We start from the raw sequence: 25007 nt of genomic DNA on the forward strand, positions 1-25007 counted from the left end.
AACTGAAGAAGAGGAGTAGAGCTGTATAGACTTACCTGACCTGTCGGAAAATGAGGATGCCGCGACCTGTGAACTGTCGGAGCTAGATGAATATTCGCCTGAGAGTACCGAAGTTATCGGAGCCGGCAGAAAATAACAGTTTCACTTTCACTGTTGAGGGTTCATAGTCGGGGGCTCAAGGGTTTCACACTTCACAATCGAGAGTCAAGGACTCGAGAGGCTAAGGAATGAGGGTTTTAGATAAATTTGCCTTTTGGGCTTTTACACTTGTTCGCATGTAGTGGCATGTATGGAAGCATAATACACTTGCCACTAACAATCTAAAAAAGAGAATCAAGATTAAAAACTTAGAAAAAAAATGCCAAGGTACAAAAAACGATCGCTATGTACTATAATTGTGATATGGCGTCCATGGCGCCAACTTGGCAACGCCATTCTTGATATGGCGCATGCCAGTCTGACTCAAGCAAATTGGCCCACTGATTTACTGTTAGTTTTCTACCGGGACGCCAAGTTGGCGCCTAGGCGATGCCTTGACAACTATGCTTCTAACCATATTACTGAGAAGAAGTTAGACGGGATTGCCAACTTTTAACAATGGAAAATGATTGTTAAGTTTGTGTTGACTGGTCGTGATCAACATGATCACTTGACAAGGACTAAATCTGTTGCTGACACATCATGGGATATGATTGATGCAAGAATTTTGAGACAGATGCTGAATTCTATGAATAATCAAATCATTGACTTAGTTACCCATATTATTACAGTTAACGAGTTATGGAAATATCTGAATGCTTTGTTGTTCGGATGGAACAACCTTTCCTGCATATATGATTTGTCTCAGGAGTTCTATAAGGCTGATCGAAAGGGTCGCTGCTTGACTCAGTATTTTTTTGACTACAAGAGGATGTATGAGGAGCTGAGTTCCCTACTTCCTATTACTTCTGATGTGCAACAGATGCAAAATCAATGAGAATAGCTTGCTGTCATGGGATTTTTCGGTGGTCTTGGGAAGGAGTTTGACTCTGTTCGCTCTCAGATTCTGGGTGGTTACATGGTAGCTACACTTTCAGACACTCATGCCACTTCTTTATCCTTATCTTTTGTTCTTTATTTACATGGATTTCCTTTTAATATTTGTCTGTTCATAAGTTCGTCAAAACCGATAGTTGTTCATGCCTCTTCTTCTTTATCCTTATCTTTTGTTCTTTATTTATGAGAAAGGGGACGATTGGTAGAGGTCGTGAATCGTGGGGGGGCTGTATCTACTTGAGGACATTTCATCCGTGGCGTGTTCAAGGGTGGCATCACCTTACTAAATCCATTGTCGTTTGGGTCATCCTTCACTAACTAGTTTGCAACTTTTAGATTCTCAGTTTCGATCTATTTTTAGTTAAAATTGTGAATCCTGTCAGTTTGGGAAGCTTCATCATGTAAGCTATCTCCCTAGATTCAATAAATAGTCTGGTTAACCTTTCTCTTTAGTTCATTCAGATGTTTGGGGTCCTTGTCCTATCATTTCTAAGTTGGGATTTCGTTATTTTGTTACGTTTCTTGATGACTATTCTAGAGTTACGTGGATTTATTTAATGAATAGTCGTTTTGAGATGTTTTCCATTTTTTGTGCATTTGTGTATGAGATTCAAACTTAGATTAATACTCCTGTGCTTATCTTCGTAATAATAATGCTAAGGAATACTTTTCTGATATCTTTCTACTTTTATGGTTCAACATGGCATCATACATCAGTCTTGCTGTGTTGACGCCCCACAACAAAATGGTGTGGCTGAAAGAAAGAATAGACACTTAACAGAGGTCACACAATCTCATCTTTTCTAGATGAAAATTACCAAACCTTTTTGGCTTGATGTTGTTTTGATTACATGTTATCTTATTAACCGCATGCCTTCTTCTGTCTTACGTGTTGGTATCTCCCATTCTCTATTATTTCCTTTTGCACCTTTATTTGCTTTACCACCACGTGTCTTAGGTAGTGTTTGATTTATTTGCGATCATCGTCCCAGTGTTTCCAAGTTGGATTACAAAGCTCTTGAATGTATGATTGTTGACTATTCTTGTACCCAAAAGGGCTATCATTGTTATTCATTTGAGTTGCACAAGTATTTTGTCATAGTTGATGTTTCTTTCTTTGAGTCTACTCCTTTTTCAACTCTTCTTTTCTTGCTTCTGAGTTGGATGATGATATTCTTTTTATATTATTCAGTCTTCTGTTTTTCAAGTTCCTCAGGTTTCTTTGCCACCACCACCACGACCTGTTATTGAGTACCAACATTGCCCTTGGCAAGATTTGGCCCCCTACTTCATCTGACGCTGCCTCGCCTCTTTCTTCTGCAGGCCCTGTAGTACGTAATTCTTCTTCTGATCTTGATGTACCTATTACTTTGCGTAAGGGTGTTTGGGGTTGTGGCCAACAACCCATTTTTAAACTGTGTCCTATTCTGGTTTGTCCTTTAATTTCCATGCATGTTTAAATACTGTTGGGAGTCATCCTATTCCTAAGTTCGTTGCAAAGGGACTATCTCATTCTGGTTGGCGGGCTGCTAGAACTAAGTAACTGTTGTCATTGGAGGAAAATGAGACATGTGACCATGTTCGGTTGCCCTTAGGGAAATTAGCTATTGGTTGTTGTTGGGTTTATGTGGTGAAAGTAAATCCACATGGTTCGTTGGCACGTTTCTAAGGCCACGCCTAGCCAGGCGTATGGGATTGATTACTTGGATACTTTTTCATATGTGGCTAAGCTTACTTTTGCTTGCATTTTGATCTCTCTTGCCTCTACCCACCATTGACCCTTATTTCAATTAGATGTTAAGAATGTCTTCTTGCGTGGTGATCTCCATGAGGAGGTTTGTATGGGGCAACCTCTTTGGTTTGTTGCTCAGGGGGAGTGTGGTATGGTAGTGTAAACTCAAGAAATCTTTGTATGGGCCGAAGTAGTCGCCTTCGGTGTGGTTTGGTCGGTTTATTGAGGTGGTCTTGGAGTTTGGGTTGACGTGGTGTCGTAGTGATCATTATGTATTTTTTCGGCATCCTGTTGTAGGCCGGATATTTCTTGTTGTATATATGGATGATATAGTTATTACAAAAGATGATTCATCAAGAATTCAAAAGTTAAAGATACATTTATAGTAGAAATTTTGAGACTAAAGATTCGGGAAGGGTGAAATATTTTTTGGGTGTGGAAGTGGTTCAGTCAAGGAAAGGAATTTTGCTTCATAGCGAAAATATGTCATTGATCTTCTTTCAGCGGCAAGAATGTAGGGTTCTAAACCCTTAGATACTCCTGTGGATCCCAATTTAAAGTTTATAGCTGATGGTGGTGATTTTTTTGGGGATTCTGAGAAGTATTGAAGGCTTGTTGGGAAAACTAAATTATCCGACTATAACTTGACCTGATATTGCTTTTCTTGTTAATGTGGTGAGTCAATTTTTGTATGCTTCTCGGATGTCTCATTGGAAGTCTGTTATACGTATTCTACGGTCGCAGTCTGGTTTACCTCAAAAAGGCTGCTGGACGCGGTCTGCTTTACTTTGATCATGGACATGGTTGGGTTTAGGGTTTTTTTAGATGCTAACTGGGCTTGATCTCCTGTTGAAAAGAGGTCAACTGCATGTTGTTGCACATTTGTTGGTGGAAACCTTATGTCATGGAAGAGCAAGAAAGAGACAGTTGTGGCTCGATCTAGTGCTAAGTTAGAGTATCGAGCTATGGCACATGTTACGTGTGAACTGATGTGGGTGAAACAATTACTGGCTGAACTTGGATTTTCAGATGATTCACCTATGCAGTTATGGTGTGTAATCAAGCTGGTATCCATACAGCTTCGAATCCGATGTTTCATAAAAGAACGAAACTCATCGAAGTAGACTGTTACTTTGTTCGGGGAAAGCTGCAAAAAGGACTTATTTCTCCTCATCATGTTTATACAAGGGAGCAACTTGCTGATGTGTATACAAAGTCTTTGGGAAGTGTTCGAGTGGATAATATTTATAACTAGCTAGGTATGATTAACATCTATGCTCCAGCTCGAGGGGGAGTGTAAATCGAGATATAAGGATCTACGCTAATACCGAGATGGGTAGGGGCTATTTTTTCTCTTTTGTTTTTCTGCTTATTTGTTCCAGTTATGTCCCTTGTACTTTTAGGTTATTATATATTGAATGAATTAGGAGTAACATTAAGTTGTAGCTCCCAAGTCCCACCAGGTTACACATCCATTGATTCTCTTTTCCTCCCTCTTCTATTTGTCTTCTTCTTCCAATATTATTTACAATGTTCTTTGGGCTTAAAACTGGGCAGGGATAAGTCGCCCCTATTTTTTTTTGGGTGAATAAATTACCAAGCGAAAAGGAAAAAAGACTTACAATCCCTAAGAAGGGGAGGGGGAAGAAAGCAAAATCGAATTCAGAGAGTAGGGCTATTCCTGATGGTGGAGCTGGGCAGCTCCCAGGAATTTACAATATGACAGTTTCTAGGGGAGGGATTACAAGTGGAAGTAACCCGAGAAATCTTGGCCCTGACATCAAAGGAGATGGAGCCCCAAATATTATCAAGAGGGCGAGAGTTAGAGGTCCATTTCCTATGATTTCTTTCCATCCAAATCTGATTTATGGTTGCGCATAAGGCTAGCTTTCCCACAATATCACAAATAGAATTTTCCTTAAATGTCATATCCGTCCAAATATACTTCATGTGTAATGGAAGAATTCTCCTATTAACTGGCCAGCTGATGTAGAGCTAGAATCACAAGTGATCCTAATCCTAGGTAGGATCTGAAATTCTAACTGAATAGGGAAGATGTCCTCCAATAGGCTTGGTTCTAGCTCTCAAACACTCTCTCACAACAAACAAATAAAAAGAAAAAAAGAAAATAAGAAAAGAAAGAGAATGCGATGGACGGTTGAGAAGGGGGAAGAAGAACTAGTGAATGGGCATCTCACCCCTCAGGTTTAGGCATCTCACCCGATTGCATCCCACAGCACAACAGCATAAGCCATATATTTTTTTTTTTCATTAATAAATTTGTGTCCAGTGTTGTAGCCCCTTACAAACTTATATAGAAGACTCAAAACTGACTCAAACACTAAAAGGGAAAGGCCTAACCCAATCCTTAACTAATTGGGAAACCTAAACTGACTAGGAAATTGAAATAACAAAGCAAATAGATTCAAAACAGGACTCCAACTAAACTAATGAATTAAGTCCCGTTTCCTACTTAATACCCATATTTTAGGCTCATTAAAGTGGCCCATTACAAAGAAAACCCATGGGATCAAAGGCCCAACACATACATAACCCAACCCAAGGCTTATTTGCAATAAAATAAGCCCATTAAGTGACTTATCTGCATCACCAGCATTTGTCTAGGATCCCTTCTCAGATATAGGAGGAAACAGTGCAAGCGAAGAAGAGGTGCTTTATAGTCTCTGGCTCATTGCCACAGAGGAACCACATAGGGTCAGCAAGGATGCCTCATTGGATGAGGAAAGATAGCGTGGGCAGAGAGTTAGTAAAAATTCTCCAAGACTTGAAACTCTGGCGGGGGATGTGATGCTTGAACCATATGAGTTTGTGCCATGAAGAAGCCGGGCCATGACTCCTGATAAACTCCCAAGCAGCAGAGAAGAGCTTTGAATAGGAGGGCATCCAGAGGATAGTCTTGTCTTTGCCGTTGGGATACTGGAATGACCGGTAAAGAGTTCCATATGTTCGCAAGTTGGATCAATGATTGAGCTTGGGAGACCAGTTGTGAGAAGATAAGATATCAGCTACAAGGGCATACTTGGACAAGCCCGAATTATAGATGCTTCTGGCAGTTATAGTGTGATATAGGATTCCTTTGGGGTGCGAAGGGTCAAAGCTAAAAGAAAGTACTAGCCCCATCGCCAATCTGGGAGGACATGGCTGAAGAGATGGAGGGGTGGGTAGCAAGGATCTTACGCCACACCCACGAGGCATCTACCGAAATTTTCACTATCCAAAAAGAATCAGACCTAAGAGGATCCGAGTAAACCCATTCAACCCATATACTATTCTTCTTAAAGATGATCTTCCAAGCCAACTTGATGATGCCAGCCAGATTAACTGATGCAGATTTGAAAGTCTACTCAAGAAGGAAGAAGAGGGTCGACCCTAGTGGCTGATTAACATCCTTGATCCTTCTTAAACCTAAACCCCTTCTGCTTTAGTCACCCCTATTAGTATAACTAACACATGAAATCTTAGGAAGAAAGGACAAAAATCGATAGAGTTCGATTCAAATATCTTGGACTGTCAGTACCACTAGAAACAAGGAATAACAGTAATGATGGTTCAAAACTCAACATTATGGAGATGATACTCAAAATAAAAGGAGGAACAAGAATAAAAATGAGAGAAAAATAGTAAAAAGAAAAGTGAGGAAGATCGCACTTGGAGAAAAGGATCAATTCTGGAGCTGAGCAGGGATAAGAGGAAGAAGACAGCCACGTATCAGCAGCATAACAACTCCAATAAAATTCATTCCAATCAATATCGAATCCCATCATGGGTTACGACCAAATTTAAGAAGGGAAATAAATATTCCAAACAACCTAAGACTGAAAATAGAGTTCCAAGCTAACTTGGACTCTCACTCTTATGTAACTAACAAAGGGATAATTTTAAAATAAAAGCTGACCCAAATTACCAAACCACAAGCCTTCACCTCCGTATCAGCCTGGCACTTTATCCGATCCCCGTCCCCTCTGACCCTCTGGAGGAAAATTGTGTGGTACCTGGTCATATCCCTCGGCATAGTTTCACTGCACGGAGAGCCATCTCTGCCTCCCCACCCATTCCTTTCTGCTCTCCCGGCACATCCCTGTGTCTCCCTCTTACTGTCTGTGCTGGAATGGGTCTGCAGATTTGGATCATCATTTCTTCTCTTGTCCCTTCTCCAAAATTTGGAGGAAGGTCCTAAATGCTTGCTGGCCCTCTAGGAGAAGAATTCTCCCGCTATCTAGGGATAAATGGGTTGTTGGAGAAACCTCCGCCGCTGCTTCCTACATTGATGCTGCTGCTGCCGCCGTTGCTGCTGTTGTTTCCGTTACTGGAGGTGAGTTTTTCTTCACTTCTGCCATCGTCTCCTTTTCCTTCTTCTGTAGCAGTGGCTGTGGCTGTGGCTGCTGCTGCCAGTGGCAATGGTGGTGGCTTCTGCAGCTGCTCTGGTGGCGGTGGCCTCTGCTTCTGGCAATAATGTCTCGAGATGTCTCAAGGTGTCTCTTCTTGTCTCAATCTATCTTGGTTGGTATTTGTCAATACAACACGATACTTTTTTATTTTTTTCATGTTGTGAATTGGGTTGTAATTTTTCAAAGGCCAATATGGCCGACACGTATTGAGAGTAAACACCTTGGTAACTAGGACTGACCTATTGATTTAATATTTAGTGATGGCATGACTTGAGAATCTGATTTAGAAACAGAAAGGAAAGAGAGAAGAAGAGATAAAACAGGGTGCGCACAAAAGTGATCAGCTTCCTATGAATTGACTTTGTTACTTGAACATACCTCAGACAACAATCCATAGAAAACAAAATTGTTAGTCAACAATAACAACCACACCAAAGCTTTATCCCAACTAAATGGGGTCGGCTACATGGATTTGCGATATTGCAAAATAAAAAGCAAAAGAAAGATGGGGAAAAGAAAAGGAAAGAAACAAAGCAAAGCAAGAAAACAAAATTATTAATCCTATAGGAAAAAAATACAATCAACCCCCATGTAGAAACAAGTGAGAACATCTGAAAAGAACTGAGTTGTTCGCCTGGTATGCCTACTGCACTACTCATCTTCCTATATTCTTTTGTCATCCATCCTTTAAAGATGGGCTTATTCATGCAAGTTCTAGATGAACTGTGGTCTGTTTTTGAGATTACTTTTGTGACGCTGTATCTTGTCAGGTTGGTGTCCTGCAAAATGTTGCGGTCATATTAAGTCTTTCAGGCTCTTGTCTTCTTGAACTTTGAAGATATGACATTTGAGATATTGAGTGCCTTATTTTGTTTGATCAATCATAATTGTATCTTCTATGGATATCCCACGTACTATAATTTTCTACTATAAAAAGTTCTCTCTCGTATTACGTGGTCTCTAATTGTTACTGTGAAGTTGAAATTTATAAATCCTAGTTGTGTGTGACTTGCAGACAGAACTAATATCTGGGGATCAAAATGGAAATATACGTGTTTGGGATTTGACCGCAAATTCTTGTAGCTGTGAGTTGGTATGTAATGACATCTGACTCAGCATTTGCAATTTTATTTTTCGTCTTAAAGCTCATAACTCTTTATGTCAAGAAGTGGTTTTTTTTTTTTTTTTTGGAAATGAATAAATAAATTCGTTACCAAGGAAGAAGAATATGCAAAGGGGGAGGAGAGGGGGGGGGGAGAATCACAGGCTACCATGCACAGGGCAGGGGCCCAGGACCATACAAAGAGGATATGTCAATGAGGGGGGGATAGTGATAATAGAGAGAGGGAGACCCAAAGAAACAATAGTAAGCCTGTTCCTTGGAGTGTCAACTACGGATCGATGGGACAGGCATCCAAGCTTGGAGCTAATATCAAAGTAGATGGCTTTCCAAATCTGATCAAAGGAGCGAGAGCTGGAAGTCCATCTATGTAGATTATGCTCCATCCAAATATGATTGATCGTAGCACTAAAGGCGAGCTTCCTAGCTATGTCACAAATAGAGGCCCCACGGAAGGTCATGTCAACCCAGATTCATTCTCTACTCAAGAGACGGATAGGTTTGCGAGAGGACCAGCAGTTACTGAGAACTCTCTTCCAGATGATGGAAGAGAAGGGGCAGGAGAAGAAAAGATGATCTACATCTTCAATGCCATTCTAGCAGAGGCAACAAGCATGGGAGGCCTGGATGTGCTGGTGGAGAAAAGACTGCGTGTGGAGGTAGTTGGAAAGAGCGCACCACGCAGTGAAGCTGTGGCGGGGAATGTGGTCTTTAAACCACATGATGTTTCTCCAGGGAATGAGAGAGGCTTTGAATTAGATGAGATCTAGGCAGAAGTTGAAGAGAACTGTCCCAAACTGGACGGGGTCCAAATAATGAGGTCATCCTTCCTTTCTGGCTCGGGGAATTTTGGGGGGGGGGGGGAGGCCTAGAGATCAGCAAGGGGAGGAGAGGAGGGGGGGACCAAATACCCTGAGACAGGATGGAAGAGACTTTGGCATTTCAGCTCAAGACTGAGGAGTAGATTATCCTAGGGGTAACCAGAGGCAGGAGGATGCCCAAGGGGTGCCAAGGGTTGAGCCAGAGAGAGGTCCTGGAACCATTACCAATGGACTAAGAGATAGCATCCATGGCAATAGGCTTGGAGGAGAGGATTTTGTGCTAGATCCAAGAGGTGTTGGGGTGGGGGGGAGAAGCAGTCCAGATTGAGTTCTTGAGGAGGGAGGAATAGACCAAGAGACCCAGATGTTGTTGCTCTTGGAGGCAATCTTCTAAATGAGCTTGACAATGTCTGTACAATTGACATCCTTGATTCTTCTGATGCCAAGCCTTCCTTCAGCTTTAGCAAGGCAGACTTGATCCCGGCACAAAGGGTGAAGGAATCAAGGAGTGTCAGATCCTTTCCAAAGGAAACAGCATAGGAGGCTCTTAATGGACTTGATAACCGACACTGGGAGCACAAAGATGCCCGTCCAATAGAGGTACATAGATTGGAGGACAGAGCGAATGGGCACAAGGCGGCCAACATATGAGAGTAGCTTGGCCTTTCAGAGTTGGAGCTTTTTACACAGAAGGTCAAGAATAGGAGAACATTCTAGGCAGAGAGCCTAGAGATAAGAGGGAGACCAAGGTATTTGACAGGAAAGGAGCCAAGGGAGAATCCCATGGTCTGAAGGAGGGAACAGGTGGGATCAAAAACACCCGAGAGAGAAGAGTCTAGATTTAAGGAGGTTGATGCGAAGACTAGAGATGGAGGGAGGACCTGATGGAGGAGATGGAGGAGGGGTTGGCCTTGGAGAAGATCATGAGATCATCGGTGAAGGCAAGATGAGTGAGAAGGATGGGTTTGCATTTGGGAATGGGGGAAATGAGGTGGAGGTTAGGAAGGTGGGAAGGACATCTGGATCAAGACTCTGGAGACGTAGTCCCAACGGATAGAGTAAAAGCTTTATGAATGTCAATCTTAAGCAGGGTAGCAGAGGAGTGGGATTTATGGTCGGATCCTCTTACAATCTATGGCAGAGGATAATATTATCTGCAATGCTTCTTCCCACAAGGAAGTGTTTTTATTTGTGGGAGATCTCCTAAGTTTTATATAAGGATTCTTTTTGGTATGGGTTTTTAAGAACTATTTTTGCTCTTCCTCAAAAAGAAGTCTTGGAACAGTTTCTGGACATAAAATGGTGGTTTGGATGCTAATCTGACAGTATGGTCCGGAATGAAAAATTTTGTATCATCTTTCCCATTTTCATCTCCCTTCGTCTTACTCCTTGGATTATCTCTACAAACACTCCCTGGGCTAGTGTTATGGATAATCAAATGGGTTTAGTTTTCATTGCCATGAATTGTGAAATTCCATGCCTCATCGGGTGGAAAGAATACACCTAAGGTGGGGTGATGCGGATCAGAGAGAAGATCTGCTAATGATGGGTAAAGAAAGAGAAATAACAGATATTGGACTATTTTGGCCTAAAAACTCGAGATTTTTACTAGAATTCAAGAGAAATAGGCAAATAAAATCTCAGATATGAGATTTTGGGCCAACTCGATCAGTATATAATCAGATATGGAGGTGTTATTCCAGATGAAAGTTTTTATGAAAGCAGGGTACCACCCATTTGCAGAACAGGTAGAGACTTCTTTGTTGAACAAGGTTCAAGGTTTCGGTTTTGAGTCTGGTTCCGACCAGGCTTGAAGGAGAAATTTCGGTCAAAACCTGGAAGATTTCGGTCACTGGTTTTGAGACCCAAATGGCCAAATTAGTTCCCAAAATTTATAGGAAACCCTATTTGAAGCCCTTAAAACATAGTGGAACCCTTAGATTGGGAAAAAAAGAGTACAAAATGGTAATTTGTCTTTGGACCCTAAGTTGGTAGTGTATGTAGTACACTGTACGATGCTATATATACACAAAAGTTATACTAAAACTGATGTAGTAGGGTGCCTAGACAACTAGGCTACCTACAAGGGCCAATCCACAAGAATAAGGAATACTCAATAGGTCTTGAATTGGGTTGGGTTCAAAGTTGCTCAGCAAAAGTACAGATTTAGCATGCAAGATAATAGACTAATTACAGAGCAGCAGCGGTCAATAATAGTCTAAGTAGGAAAAACACTTAAACTACCCAAGCGTCAAATGGGGATATGGGGAAGGGAACATGGCAGCATGTATATGTTAGGTTTAGCACAAATCAATCAAGACACCAAGCATGAATAGGAAACCATACATTTCTCTAAAATCAGCCAGCTAGTAAGGTAAAACAGCAAGGATTTTTTTAAGGATAACAGAAAATAAATGGCTTGAAAACAGATAACCATTTCAGATTTCAGTGGGGTGGAATAGGAAGATAACAATGGAGTCAGTGGAGGTGGAATGGGGAGGGGTCTTACTTACTTTATTGCTGTCTAGATCTGAGGAGAAGAGAGGAAGCCAGGGTCTTCCCAAAAACAGAGGTGCAGTCCACGCTAAGAAGAGCAAAGTATAGCCATGACAGTCCTTGTTGTTGTGAAGGATGCTTGAAGAAGTCGCAGCAATTTCAGCAGCACATTCATAGGGTCAGCAGGGTTGTATTAGAGGGACAACCGAGGTGAAAGAGAGAGAGAAAGACTGTCGTGAGAGAGATATAAGGCGAGAAAGGGAGAGCGAGAATAAGAAACGAGAGACGTGAGCTGTGCTTCTTTCAATAATTTTCATTAATTGAAACTATGGCCAATGGCCTTACATAAATAAGGGGAATATTATTAAAGAAAAAGATTATCCTAGGAACAATATTTCAGAAATAAAGAAACTTTCTAAAAAAGAACAATAGGATAATTATCTAGTTTCCTAATTATTCTAAACAACTAAATAAGAAGATAAAATAAAGTAAAACTACTAAAGTAAAAAGATCTGGTGGGGGCCACGAAATATTGATCGATTGGGAGGAGAGAGGGTCGAACCCAGCGTTGGGAAGGTTGGTTTGATTCTCTCTCCTTCCTTCTTCCTTGTTCTAGTTTCGTTCTGTGAAACTTTCCTCTAGCCAAATAGAATACACATGTGGCTGGGTCTTACGCCTACGCCGCTGGTACACATCGATGTCCCCATCAACTCTCCTCGACTTGGAAGAATTCACCTCCGGTGAATTATGGCTCATGTAGTATTCAAGCAGATCCGGGTTTAGTTGTTGGATTTCTTGCACTGTGATCCAAGTGTTGTCAATTTCCGGACGTCCACGCCATTTGACCAAGAACTCTCTAGAACCTCCTCTGTGTGTGGATACAATCCTGTCATCAAGGATTTCCTCAATTTCTTTAGTTCTTCTGATGACCTTAGGTATAGGTGGTAAGGAGGTTAAGGGAAGTGGTTGGGTTGGCTCAGCAGTTTCATCAAGGGTGAAAGGGAAGTCCTCAAGGTCATCAGGGTAAAAAGGGGCAATGGTAGAGGCACCATGGTATAGGACAAGATCTTCCATATTGAAAATGTTACTGATTTCCATACTGGTTGGTAGATCAAGGACATGAGCATTGGCATCTATTCTCTTAAGTACCTTGAAAGGACCTGTGCTACGAGCATGTAGCTTGCTCACTTTTCCCCTAACAAAACGCTGCGGCTTGATTCTAACCATCACCATATCTCCCTCTTGAAACTCTTGTAGCCTTCTGTGCACGTCTACCTTTGACTTGTATTGATAGTTGCTCAATGCTATCTGTCTTCTTATACCTGCATGCAAATCATGTATATGCTGAGCAAAAGACTTGGCTGACGGGGAGGTCTTAGAACTGGACACAATTGGGACAAGGTTTATGAATGTCTGGGGCTGGTATCCTGAACAAATCTCAAAGGGTGACAGACTAGTGGTATGGTTCTTAGAACTATTATATGCAAACTCGGCCTGGCTAAGGACTCGATTCCAACTGGTAAGGTGTTCTCTTATGAGGCAACGCAACAAATTTCCCAGACTCCTATTGACAACCTCAGTCTGGCCATCAGTCTAAGGGTGGACGGCGGAAGAAAAACGGAGCTTGGTACCCATCATCCGCCACAAGGTCCTCCAAAAATGACTGGTGAACTTAACATCCCTATTAGACACTATGGTGAGGGGCAACCCATGGTGCTTGACAACCGCGTTAAAGAAAAGTTTGGCTACTATGGACGAATCTGAGGTCTTAGAGCATGGGATGAAATGGGCCATCTTCGAGAAGTGATCTACAACCACATAAACAGAATCATGGCCTCTCGAAGTTTTTGGCAGACCAAGCATGAAGTCCATACTAAGGTCCTGCCAAGGGGCATGGGGAATGGGGTAGGGGAGTGTACAAACTCGTGTTCTGCTTTTGTTGTTTGGTAGTCTGGCATGTCCTACACTGACTCACAACTCTAGCAACATCCCTCTTCAGTCCTGGCCAAAAGAATCTGTCCTCAATGAGGGTGATAGTCTTATCTTGACCAAAATGGCCAACGACTCCCCCAGCATACAATTCCCAGATCAGGAAATCTCAGAGTGAGGTCCTGGGAATGCACAACTTACTTCCTTTAAAAAGGAAGTCCTCCCGGAATAGGTAGTCTGAGCGACTGACAAGGTTACTTCCACTCAAGGAAGTGAACGGCTCACTAAAATCAAGACAAGTGAGGTATTGGTCCTTGACTCGCTTGAATCCTGCAACCTCTACACTCATGGTCTGGGGCAACATATTAGCCCGACTCATAGCATTTGTGCAACTGAGGAACATATTTACTCGGCTTAGTGCATCTCCAGCGGTATTCTCGACACCAGGTCTATGTTTGAGTACAAAAGTGTACTCTTGGAGAAACTTGACCTACTTAGCATGTCTCTGGTTTAGCTTCTTTTGGGCGCTCAGGTATCTCAGAGCCTGGTGGTCAAAGAATAACACGAATTTTTGCGGTAGAAGGTAATGCCGCCAATAGCGCAGTGATTGGACAACCGCATAGAATTCTGTCATATGTGGAATATCGTTGCCTAGCTTCATTAAGTTTCTCACTAAAGTAGGCAATAGGGTGTCCTTGCCCTAGGACACCACCTATTCCAATACCAGATGCTTCACAGTTCACTTCGAAGACCTTAGAAAAGTCTGAGAGGTGTAGGACGGGGGCCTCTGTCATTAAGTTTTTTATCTCATTAAAGGCCTTCGTAGCACTCTTGGTCCATTGAAACTCCTTTTTCATGCAATCTGTGATAGGAGACATAATAGAACTAAACCGGTAAATGAACCTCCTGTAGAAAGTTTCTAAGCCATGAAAACTTCGCACTTTATGGACATTAATTGGCTCAGGCCACTCTACAATCGCTCTCACTTTCTCAGGGTCAGCAGATACTCCTTGGGTTGACACAACAAACCCTAAGAAGATGACTTGATCACTCATGAAGGTGCATTTCTTCAGGTTGACATAGAGTTTTTCTTGTAGAAGCACATGAAAAACCTTCTGTAAGTGATCCAAGTGGGAAGACGGAGTCTTATTGTAGATAAGGATGTCATCAAAGTAGACCACTAAGAACTTGCCGATGAATGGTTGAAGCACTTGATTCATTATTCTCATGAAGGTGCTAGGTGCATTTGCCAAACCAAAAGGCATGGCTAGCCACTCGAAAAGGCAATCCTTCTTTTTGAAGGCTGTCTTCCACTCATCTCCAGGCCTAACCCGAATTTGGTGGGACCAGCTCTTGAGATCAATCTTCGAAAAGATCGATGAATTGGCCATCATATCCAACATGTCATCAAGCCTAGGGATAGGGAACCTATACTTGACAGTGATCTTATTGATGGCCCTACTATCAACACACACACGCCAGATGCCATCTTTCTTTGGCGTGAGCAAGGCAGGTACTGCACACGGGTTAAGGTTTTCCCTAATGAATCCCTTTTGTAACAATTCATCCACTTGCCATTTGAGTTCGGTGTGCTCTTTGGGATTCATTCGGTAATGGGGGTAAGTTCGAGAGAGGATCCTGGAACTAAGTCAATAGTGTGCTGGATGTCACGCATAGGTGGTAACTCATTGGGTAGTTCCACAAGGAATAACCTATCAAATTTCCTCAACAAGGGTTGTACTTCTCTAGGAGCCTTAGTGAATAAGCGTGACCTATCAGTATTACTCTGTATGGCAACTAGAGCATAAATCACCCTTGACTCTTGACACTCTCCTTCAAATTGTTGATTTAAAATGTTGAGTGTTTTGGTGGGGGTGTGTTTGGAGGTACTTCCCTTGCGTTCTGGTGTAGAAACGCAACCCTAAAACGATGTAGAAGATAATGAAAAAACAGAACAAACAATGCACACGAATTTTATGAGGTTCGGCAAGGTTGCCTACGTCCCCGGTGAGATGAGATCTTACTTCACTATCAATGGAGAATAGGGTTACAACGCTCATGTTCACACCTCAGTATTGCTTGCGTTACAGAGAAAGAAATCCTCGCTACAAATATATAGCGAAAAACCCTAATCCGGAAAGTACACAATTGCCCTCAAATAAAAATTCGAGCGGGACCGCCGTCCTACCTGTCGAGGTGCTGTACCAATACTCCCTGGATTAAACTGCGACGGAATACAAGACATCGTACACCAACATTCTTGAACCCTTACTTGCTTAGGGGCACTGGGGGTCAGTCTAATTTTCTTCCCTTTAAACTCAAAGACATAGGTGTTAGACTTTCCATAATTGGTGACATCCTGGTCATATAACCAGGGTCTACTTAAGATGATGTGGGCAACATCCATCTCTAGGACATCACACCACACTCAGTCCTCATATCTTGCAAAGTGTAGGGGAACTAGACACCTCAGATTAACGGGGATGGTGGACTGATCTACCCAGGCAACCTTGTAAGGCTTGGGGTGGGGCTCGGGTTTGAGGCCCATTCGAGCAACAATGCTCCTGGCGACCACATTCATGCAACTCTCGTTGTCTATGGCGATGTGGTAGTTCTTGCCCTGATGACATATGTAAGTGATGAAAATATTAGTTCGTCGCCAATCATCGCTACTCTTAGGTTGTGAGACTATACATCGCACAATACCGAGCTTGAGGGTTCGGCCTCCTCGGCGTCCTCATCAGATATGGTCTCATCTGGCCTATGGTCCTCAAACTCATGGTCCTGAAAGCCCTCTTGGTCACTTTCTTCAGGAGTCTACTCCCCCACATAGAGGTTTCTATTGGGGCACTCTCTAGAGAAGTGACCATACCCTCGACACTTGAAGCATTGCTGTTGCCCACTGCTCTGGGGTGCTTCTCACAAGATTCCTTTACCCCTATTGTCAAGTTGTCGTTGTGGTGCAGCAAGGGGTTTTGGGAATCCAGTTGAACCTTGGGGTGGTTTCCTAAAGTGGGACTCCCCAGCTTGAAAGCTCTTCCTCTGAGAATAAGTTATCATGGAGACTCCACCTCAAGGGCTATCTGGAAGACCTGTGGAATGTCTCGCACCAGGTGGGGTGCCATACGTGACTGGATTTCAGAGTTGAGCCCGTAAAGAATCTAGAAAGTGTCTGCTCAACATCCTCCTGAATACGGCTTCTAATTTTCAAATCATTGAATTTGCTCATATATTCGGTCACCATCAGTTTTCCTTGCCTCAGGGTATTTATGTCATTCAACAACTGTAGGCTATAGGTGATAGGAGAAAATTCCCTCTTGAGCTTCTCTTGCATTTCTACCCATGTTGTGATTGGCTTAAGTCCTAGGTTGGCCTCTTGGTACTCTAGGTCTGTCCAAAAGTCCTGGGCAACTCCGATAAGCTTGAACTTAGCAAATCTGAAGCGGACTTCCCTGGGCATATCATAGAACTCAAGTACCTATCCATCTATTTCCAATCTAGAAGGACGCTAACATCAATCTGACCATCATAGGTGGGGGCATCTACCTTAATCATTCGCCTAACATCAAGGCCTCTATCATAATGCTCATAACCCTCATCATCTCCATATTGGGTATGGTGCCTTGGAGCAGGTTGTCCTCGACCCATACCCTGACCTCTACCACACCCTGTGCCTAGAAAATTATCCCCTATCCGGTCATAACCATCAGTGTGGTTGTCATCGTTCTCTATCTCAGGGCTAGGGGCTTTTGTTCTAGGTCCAGTGCCTAAGGTATTATGGTCCTGCCGTCTATCTGAGTTTAGGGCATTTGTCTCAAGGGCTGCAAGCCTAGTGGTGACAGTCTGGAGTTGAGCAGCCTTTGCTTCCCTATCAGCCCTACTGGCAGTTAATTTGGCTTGGAGGTTGCTCAGGAACTCTTTGTTCTGTTAGAGGACTCTTGCCCATTGCTTTGGCTGAATGGCGGTACTAGGAGGGTCATACATGTCTTGGTATGCTCTACCACTACAGGTGGACATAAAGAAAGTGGGCAGCCAACAATGACTCAAGGCCTACTCATAATCTCTAATTGAGATAGGTGGTTGGCCCTCTCGATCCTAAGGTCAGAAATTTCCCTCTCATGAATGTGTTTCTGGTGGGAATAACGTCCAATACTATTTGGTCCCGCCAAACTAAGGAGAAAGAAGGTATCGTCTAACCTGAGGTAACACTCCTTTAGCTCAGACTCAACTATGGACAGGTTGTGATGGAGATTAGATCTCAAAAGACGACATGTAAACAGTGACAATGACACCCAATCATAACAAGACCAACCAAAACCATGCTCTGATACCAAGATGATGTAGTAGGGTGTCTAGACAACTAGGTTTCCTACAAGGGTCAATCCACTAGAATAAGGAATACTCAATAGGTCTTGAGTTGGGTTGGGTTCAAAGTTGCTCAGCAAAAGTACAGATTTAGCATACAAGATAATAGACTAATTAACAGGGCAGCAGCGGTCAATAATAGTCTAAGCATGAAAAACACTTAAACTACCTAGGCGTCAAATGGGGATATGGGGAAGGGAACATGGCAGCATGTATATGTTAGGTTTAGCGCAAATCAATCAAGACACGAAGCATGAAGAGCAAATCATACAGTTCTCTAAAATCAGCCAGCTAGTAAGATAAAAAAGCAGGGATTTTTTTTAGGATAACAGAAAATAAATGGCTTGAAAACAGATAACAATGGAGTCAATGGAGGTGGAATGGGGAGGGGTTTTACTTACCTTATTGCTGTCCAGATCTGAGGAGAAGAGAAGAAGCTAAGGTCTTCCCAAAAACAGAGGTGCAGTCCATGCTAAGAAGAGCAAATTATAGCCATGACAGTCCTTGTTGTTGTGAAGGATGCTTGAAGAAGTCGCAGCAATTTCAGCAGCATGTTCATAGGTTCAGCAGGGTTGTATTAGAGGGACAACCGAGGTGAAAGAGAGAGAGAAAGAGTGTCGTGAGAGAGAGAGAGAAGGCGAGAAAGAGAGGGAGAGCGAGAATGAGAAACGAGAGAGAGAGAGAGAACTGTGAGAGGGAGAGACGTGAGCTGTGCTTCTTTCAATAATTTTCATTAATTGAAACTGTGGCCAATGGCCTTACATAAATAAGGGGAAAATTATTAAAGAAAAAGATTATCCTAGGAACAATATTTCAGAAATAAAGAAACTTTATAAAAAAGAACAATAAGATAATTATCTAGTTTCCTAATTGTTCTAAACAACTAAATAAGAAGATAACATAAAGTAAAACTACTAAAGTAAAAAGATCTGGTGGGGGCCACAAAATCTTGATCGATTGGGAGGAGAGAGGGTCGAACCCAGCGCTGCTGTTCTATTCTCTCTCCTTCCTTCTTCCTTTTTCTAGTTTCCTTCTGTGAGACTTTCCTCTAGCCAAATAGAATGCACATTGGCTGGGTCTTGCGCCTATGCCACTGGTACACGTGGATGTCCCCATAAAAAACACACATAATTCAATTAAAATAACAAAATTAGGTTTAGGAATACATAAACATAAAATATAAAATCATTTTATAAATTTCAAATGTTATTCATAATTCATTACAAAGATATGGGAGCGATTTGAAAAAAAAAAAAATCACTGAAACTAAGGTTTTCTAGGAAGTTTTCTTCTTTGGAGTCGAAACTAGAGAAACAATGTGGAAATTGGAAACATGGTCGAAATTTCATCGAAAGCATACATTTTTTTTTTTTTGGGGTGAGCAAATAAGTTCATTAACAAGGAGGAAGAATGTACAAAGGAGAAGCAAGGGGGAGGCATACGGAACAAGCCATGAGTGGAGGGACAACAACCGGGGACTAGAAGCCTAACTAAGAGAATGGTACATTATAGGGGGGGGGATAGGGTGGAAGAGGGAAGGCCCCAAGAAGCAACAATGTGTCTGTTCCTTGGGGTTCACTAATTGGGTGATGACAAAAACAACTAAGCTTGAAGGTCACATCATAGTAGATGGCTTTCCACATCTCATTGTAAGATTGGGAGTTGGAAGTCCATCTATGTAGATTACGCTACATCCTGATGTGGCTAATCGTGGCACCAAAACCGAGCTTCCTAACCGTGTCGCAAATAGAAGACCCTCCAAACGTCATGTCAATCCAAATCCATTCTTGACATAAAGGGAGGATGACCTTGCAGGAAGGCTAGCGGGAGTTGATGACATTGTGCCAAACAAAGGAGGCAAAGGGGCGAGAGAAAAAACGATGGTCAACATCCTTCAGAGCCATTCCAGCAGAGGCAGCAGGAGGGGGGATCCTGAATGTGCCAGTAAATGAGGAAAGACTGGGTAGGAAGACAGTTGGAGATGGCTCGCCAAGCCATGAAGATAGAAATCAAAGGTAATCAGAAAAACAACCCGCAAATTTTTTTTTTTTTTTTTTACCTTTGTTCTCAAACAGAATTGAGAGCAGCAGTAATCACGGGGGAACAGATTGCGACCAGAAAACTCAACAATTTCAGGGGGGTATTTGGGCAGCAAATCGATAGCAACATCAACAGCGCATGGTAGATGGAACAGCTACAGACGTCAACATTCCCTTTTGAGAACCAGAGAAGAATAATAGCAGCAAAAACCATGCATCCATGGCGGAATTCGAGTGAGTATTCTTCCACCTCCAGTGGAAAACCAGAGGCAGAAAATATGATGGAATCAACAAACATCGCAACATTAACGATAGCAGCCCATGGATCAGAAAATCAATTATCATCAAGCAAGATGAAAGAAGGGGTATTGCAACCGAGAAACAAGATTGGAGAGGGCTGTAACCAAGCAAAGAGACATCGACTTACGGAAAAAGTAGAACCAGTTGCTGTCTTCAAACCTGGACAGTTGTGCAACCACAGTCCAGGAAAGCCATTGACTTCAAGTGGAACATCTTCAACCAGCAGAAATCGAATGACGATTTGGGCAGCGACAATGGCATCGAAATGATAACCGAGTAGTAGATTCAGACTTTGACAGTGAGAATTCCAAATCAGAAACCATAAGCAACTAGTCCGAGACGAACAAACCAACAGAAAAGCAAACCTTTGATTCAACGAGAACCTCCATCGATACCCTATTTTCCCCATTTTTAAGAAACTGAAGCCTTCTCCTTCAACAGGAAACCAAGTCAAGCAAAGACAGAATGGGTCTCCTTCAACCTCTCGACAGTAGCATGATACCTTTGAACGACTCTCAAACCAGCAATTCAGCGTAGATTCTCTCTTTGATCAAATTGACACCAGTAGGTAGCGGCAACTCCGAGATAAGAACTCCAGGAAATCGATAGCTGTGACTAACCAGCACTCCAGCCGCAACTCTCGCGACTAAGAGCCAAGAAAATCAGCAATTCCAGAAACGAAGAAATTCGATGGCAGCTACAACAAATCGATAGCAGAAAACCATATAGACGTCTGACTGTTCGTGGACTCCAAGAGCAATAAGTTGATTAGCAGTAGCAGCAAAGTGAATAAATTGAAGCATCAGGCTGTCAATCCCAGATTTGAATCATATACGAGTTTCAGCAGAGGCAAAGCAGGGACCCATCGAGCAACTCAATATAGCAGTAAACACAAGTAGCAGTAAAGCAACCTAGAACCGATGAACAACTGACAAAGGACAGCAGCAAACGAACCAGCAAACTAAGCATATTATTTTTCAACTTGCAAAAAACTTTCCTCTTCTCAAACTTTCTTCTTCTTTTTCATGGCTCTGATACGATGTAAAGATTTGAGAACCAGAATCAAACAAGAACAAAGAAGAGAGAGACAAAGATATTGGTGTAACTTGGGAGTCACAGCCGTATGGTTGGGACTATCCCCTTGATTCAATATATAGACTGGCTATTACAAACTCATAACCCAAATAGGAAAGTAGAAGACAATCAAAAAACGAAACTAATATAGATAACAACTATCCTAAACCCAATAGGACACTAACAAAGATATATCAAATATAATCCCATGGTATGGAGGTTATGGTCGCCTAAACCCAATAGGACACTAACAAAGATATATCAAATATAATCCCACAGTATTGGTCCATAGCTCTCCAACCGATACATTCTCTCATATATTCTAACAAGAAGAAATAGTACAACAGAAGAGAAGAAATCCAACCTGAGAATATGGGTTGAACCGTTGAACAGAGAATGAAGAAGGGGAAGGAGGCTCAGTAAGGTGTACCAACATTCAAGCCACATAAACAACTGGAGAAGCAATTCTATTCGAATAGTTATCCGACTTTATTGATTACATGCATGTTTTTAAAGAAATTACACCATTCCTACTCGTATTCTCTTTTGGAAATAGAGTTTGAATCAAACTCAACCCAATGGTTCTATCAGGAAAAAAAAATAATAATAAATATAAAATGACAAAATAACCCCGATGTAAAAGAAATCCCTAACTATCCCTGCGTGTAACTGCATCATTCATGCGTGAGAGTAAAGTTTACATCATATTTCTGGAATCCTAGAAACATGGAGACATTGCTGTATGTGTTTACAGATCATAATCCTCCTGTTATATTGTCAGACTTACGTGATCAATTATTGTTTGAATATGTAATAATATTTCGTTTCCCATCTAACCTGTTTTCAAATCAGGTTCCTGAAGTTGATACAGCTGTCAGGTCTCTGACGGTAATGTGGGATGGCAGCTTGGTTGTTGCTGCAAACAATCATGGAACATGTTATGTGTGGCGCTTGTTGCGTGGGAACCAGGCATGTCATCTTGTCATTCTTTAAGTCATCATTTCTTCTGTTGTTTTGCTTCTTTCTTCTTTTTAAAATTGTTCCTTGGTTAGCCCACACTAGCCCTGAAACAAGGTAGTTCAGGCACGAACACCACCAAAGTGGACCAGAAAGTACAATGAAATCCCAAGTGGCGATGCAGAACTAGGGCATAGAAAATCTCAGTCTGGCCCTCAAAAGATGACCTCTTGCATGTAGCAATTTTCCAAAATAATTTTCAGATTATAGGATAGCACAAACTATTTATCAAAGTTCTCGAAGTATCTAAAAAAACATTGCAAACTGCTGGACTGGCCGATGGGGATGGGTATGCTGACACAGTTCAGAAAACTCACCCCTTAACATGATCACCAGTAACCTCCAAAGCAGGAGCAGAGAGATTTTTAAAAGTCAGTCAAAGTTTAGGATGTGGTTACAGACCAACAGTATAATAAATACCCCAAATATTATAAAGATCCAATGGCTGGACTTGCAACAGAGATTAAATGTTCAGAATCTAAGAAATAAATTCCAGATTCAGGTGATTCTGCGTAGCACCATGTCAGACTTGGCCGGCACTTTATTGCCTCAAAATATCTTCCTATTCTGATAGTTAGATTCCCCACAAAAATAGATCATGATTCTGCCCAAGGGGCCCCTGAAACCAGAGCATCTGTATGAAGAATTAATTTGAATTTAACTACCAAACAAATTCAGACAGGCCAATGTCTTGATTGATATTCTAACATATCGGTTGAACCTATCCCAGAAAGGAGGAGATTCAGAACAGGTAGAATGCTTTTGTCGGTAAGTTGATGGAACCCAAACTGTGCTGTTTAGATAGTCCAGCGTAAGTAAGAAATTAGACTTCCTTGGAATCTTTAATCGATAACCATCTTTCATAGATAATACAAGTCCGCGAGTAGAATCAATAGGGACTAGATGAGACGACTATCCAACAGCTGCCAACTCTTAACAACCTATTGGGAGTAAATATAGTACTGTCGAGTCTGGATTTTTGGATGGATATAAACAGCAAGAAAAACTCCCCTTAACTGCAGCCGCAGGATTATATTAATGGGATTGAGTCCTCCACCAATCAATCTTACTCTGGTGACCTGTGACAGTATTTCTTTGGCAGTCCTTCGGAACAGCAACACAACTCAAACAGAAGCGTCTCAAGAACTTAAAGAATGATACTGGAATTGCAAGAAATAGGTTAAAGAACGGGGAAGAAGAAAAAGAAATAGAAGGGAAGGGTTTCTCACCCATGGCCTCTCACCATAACTCTCTCACAGAGCCACTGATCATTCAGCGAAAAGCATAGCTTTCTCTTTTCTTTTTGCTCAAATTGTGGCCTTTGTTCAGACCTTCTCTTTGTTACATAACTGAACAACTATTGCAAGATTAGAAACTTCAAAATAGAAACTACTATGCAAGCCACTTAAAAGGTCCCTTCATGTGCCCAACCTGGCCCAGTAGCTGGGCCTAAAAAATCAAACAACCAGGCCCAGCAATGCCAGCCAGACTGGTGATGTGGCTGGCCCATATGTGGACCAAAAGTGGGCTGGCTCAATAGGAGCCGGACTGGTTGTTGTGGTCCCTATTCAAGCCCCATTGTACTTCATTACACACACATGCTCAGCACAGCAGTACGCAACTTTTAAAGAAAACTAAATTTTTTTTCTTTCTTGGATGAATAAATAAATTCATTACCGAAGGAGAAAAACATATACAAAGGGAGAAGGGGGAGAGGGAAAGCTTAAGCCAACAAGGAAAAGCCAACCCAGTGGGGAGAAATTACATCAAAGCAACAAGTAAAACCAAACCAGCAGGGCTAAGGGGATACAGCCAAAATGGGGGGTGGAGTGGGGGGGGGGGGGGAGGGAAGGGAAAGCAACAAAGAAAAAGGGAGAGGGGACATCAAGTGTCATACCTACTCCTAAGGGTGTTTGGGACAGGGTGAGGATGAAGGGATTGGATTTTGGAGGTAATATCAAAGTAAATGGCTTTCCAAATCTTGTCTAGAGAGCGAGGATTGGACAACCATCTATGGATGTTACGTTCTGTGGCGGTAGATGAGGAAGAATTGAGTGGGAAGGCAGTTGGAGAGGCATCGCCAGACAGTGAAGCTATGACGAGGATATGGCTCTTGGACCAGATGAGATTGCGCCAAGGAACCACAGGGCCAGAGGATGTGACGAAGGACCAAGCAAAGGCTGAGGAGAAAATCCCATTGGAAGACGGTAGCCGAGTGCATTTATCTTCCCTTCCTCGGTGCCCTGGAGGGAGCGGAGGGAGGGAAGACCAGAGGTCAGCAAGAGGAGGGGGAGTGACAGGGGGGACCAGCCTAGGGGAGAAACAAGAGGAAACGAGAGCAGATTTGGGGACGCCAAATGAGTAGATGGTCCTGGGAGTGATCAGGCCAAGGATCCAACCAGAGAGAGGAGGATTGGCAATTGCCACTAAGAAGGAGATGGCATTGAGGGCCATAGGTCTAAGGCTGAGAATTTTTCTCCAGATCCAAGAACCATTAAGAGGGTAGGGGCAGTCCAGAGAGAGTTGTGATTAAGCGGGGAAGAGTGGATCCAATCGACCCAGATACTTCTCTGCTTGGACACAATTTTCTAGATGAGCTTAAGGATATCAATAGAGTTGACCTCTCTGATACTTCTAGTTCCCAGACCTCTTTCAGCCTTGGGGAGACAA

At 42.3% G+C, this 25007-nt stretch overlaps 1 protein-coding gene across 5 annotated transcripts in view; it reads left to right on the forward strand.

Moving 5' to 3' along the window:
• Window positions 1-25007, forward strand: part of LOC122075858 (target of rapamycin complex subunit LST8) — a 74391-nt gene that overhangs the window by 28915 nt on the left and 20469 nt on the right. For 4 of the 5 annotated variants that reach the window (XM_042641032.1, XM_042641031.1, XM_042641030.1 and 1 more), the window contains exons 6-7: window positions 8192-8269; window positions 22173-22289. In XM_042641032.1, coding sequence (XP_042496966.1) covers window positions 8192-8269; window positions 22173-22289 — 195 coding nt within the window. The remainder of the gene's footprint in view (window positions 1-8191; window positions 8270-22172; window positions 22290-25007) is intronic. The other variant, XM_042641034.1, reaches the window with a different exon arrangement.

Source organism: Macadamia integrifolia, chromosome 4 (assembly GCF_013358625.1).
Source record: "Macadamia integrifolia cultivar HAES 741 chromosome 4, SCU_Mint_v3, whole genome shotgun sequence".
In the NCBI taxonomy this organism is placed as follows: Eukaryota; Viridiplantae; Streptophyta; class Magnoliopsida; order Proteales; family Proteaceae; genus Macadamia; species Macadamia integrifolia.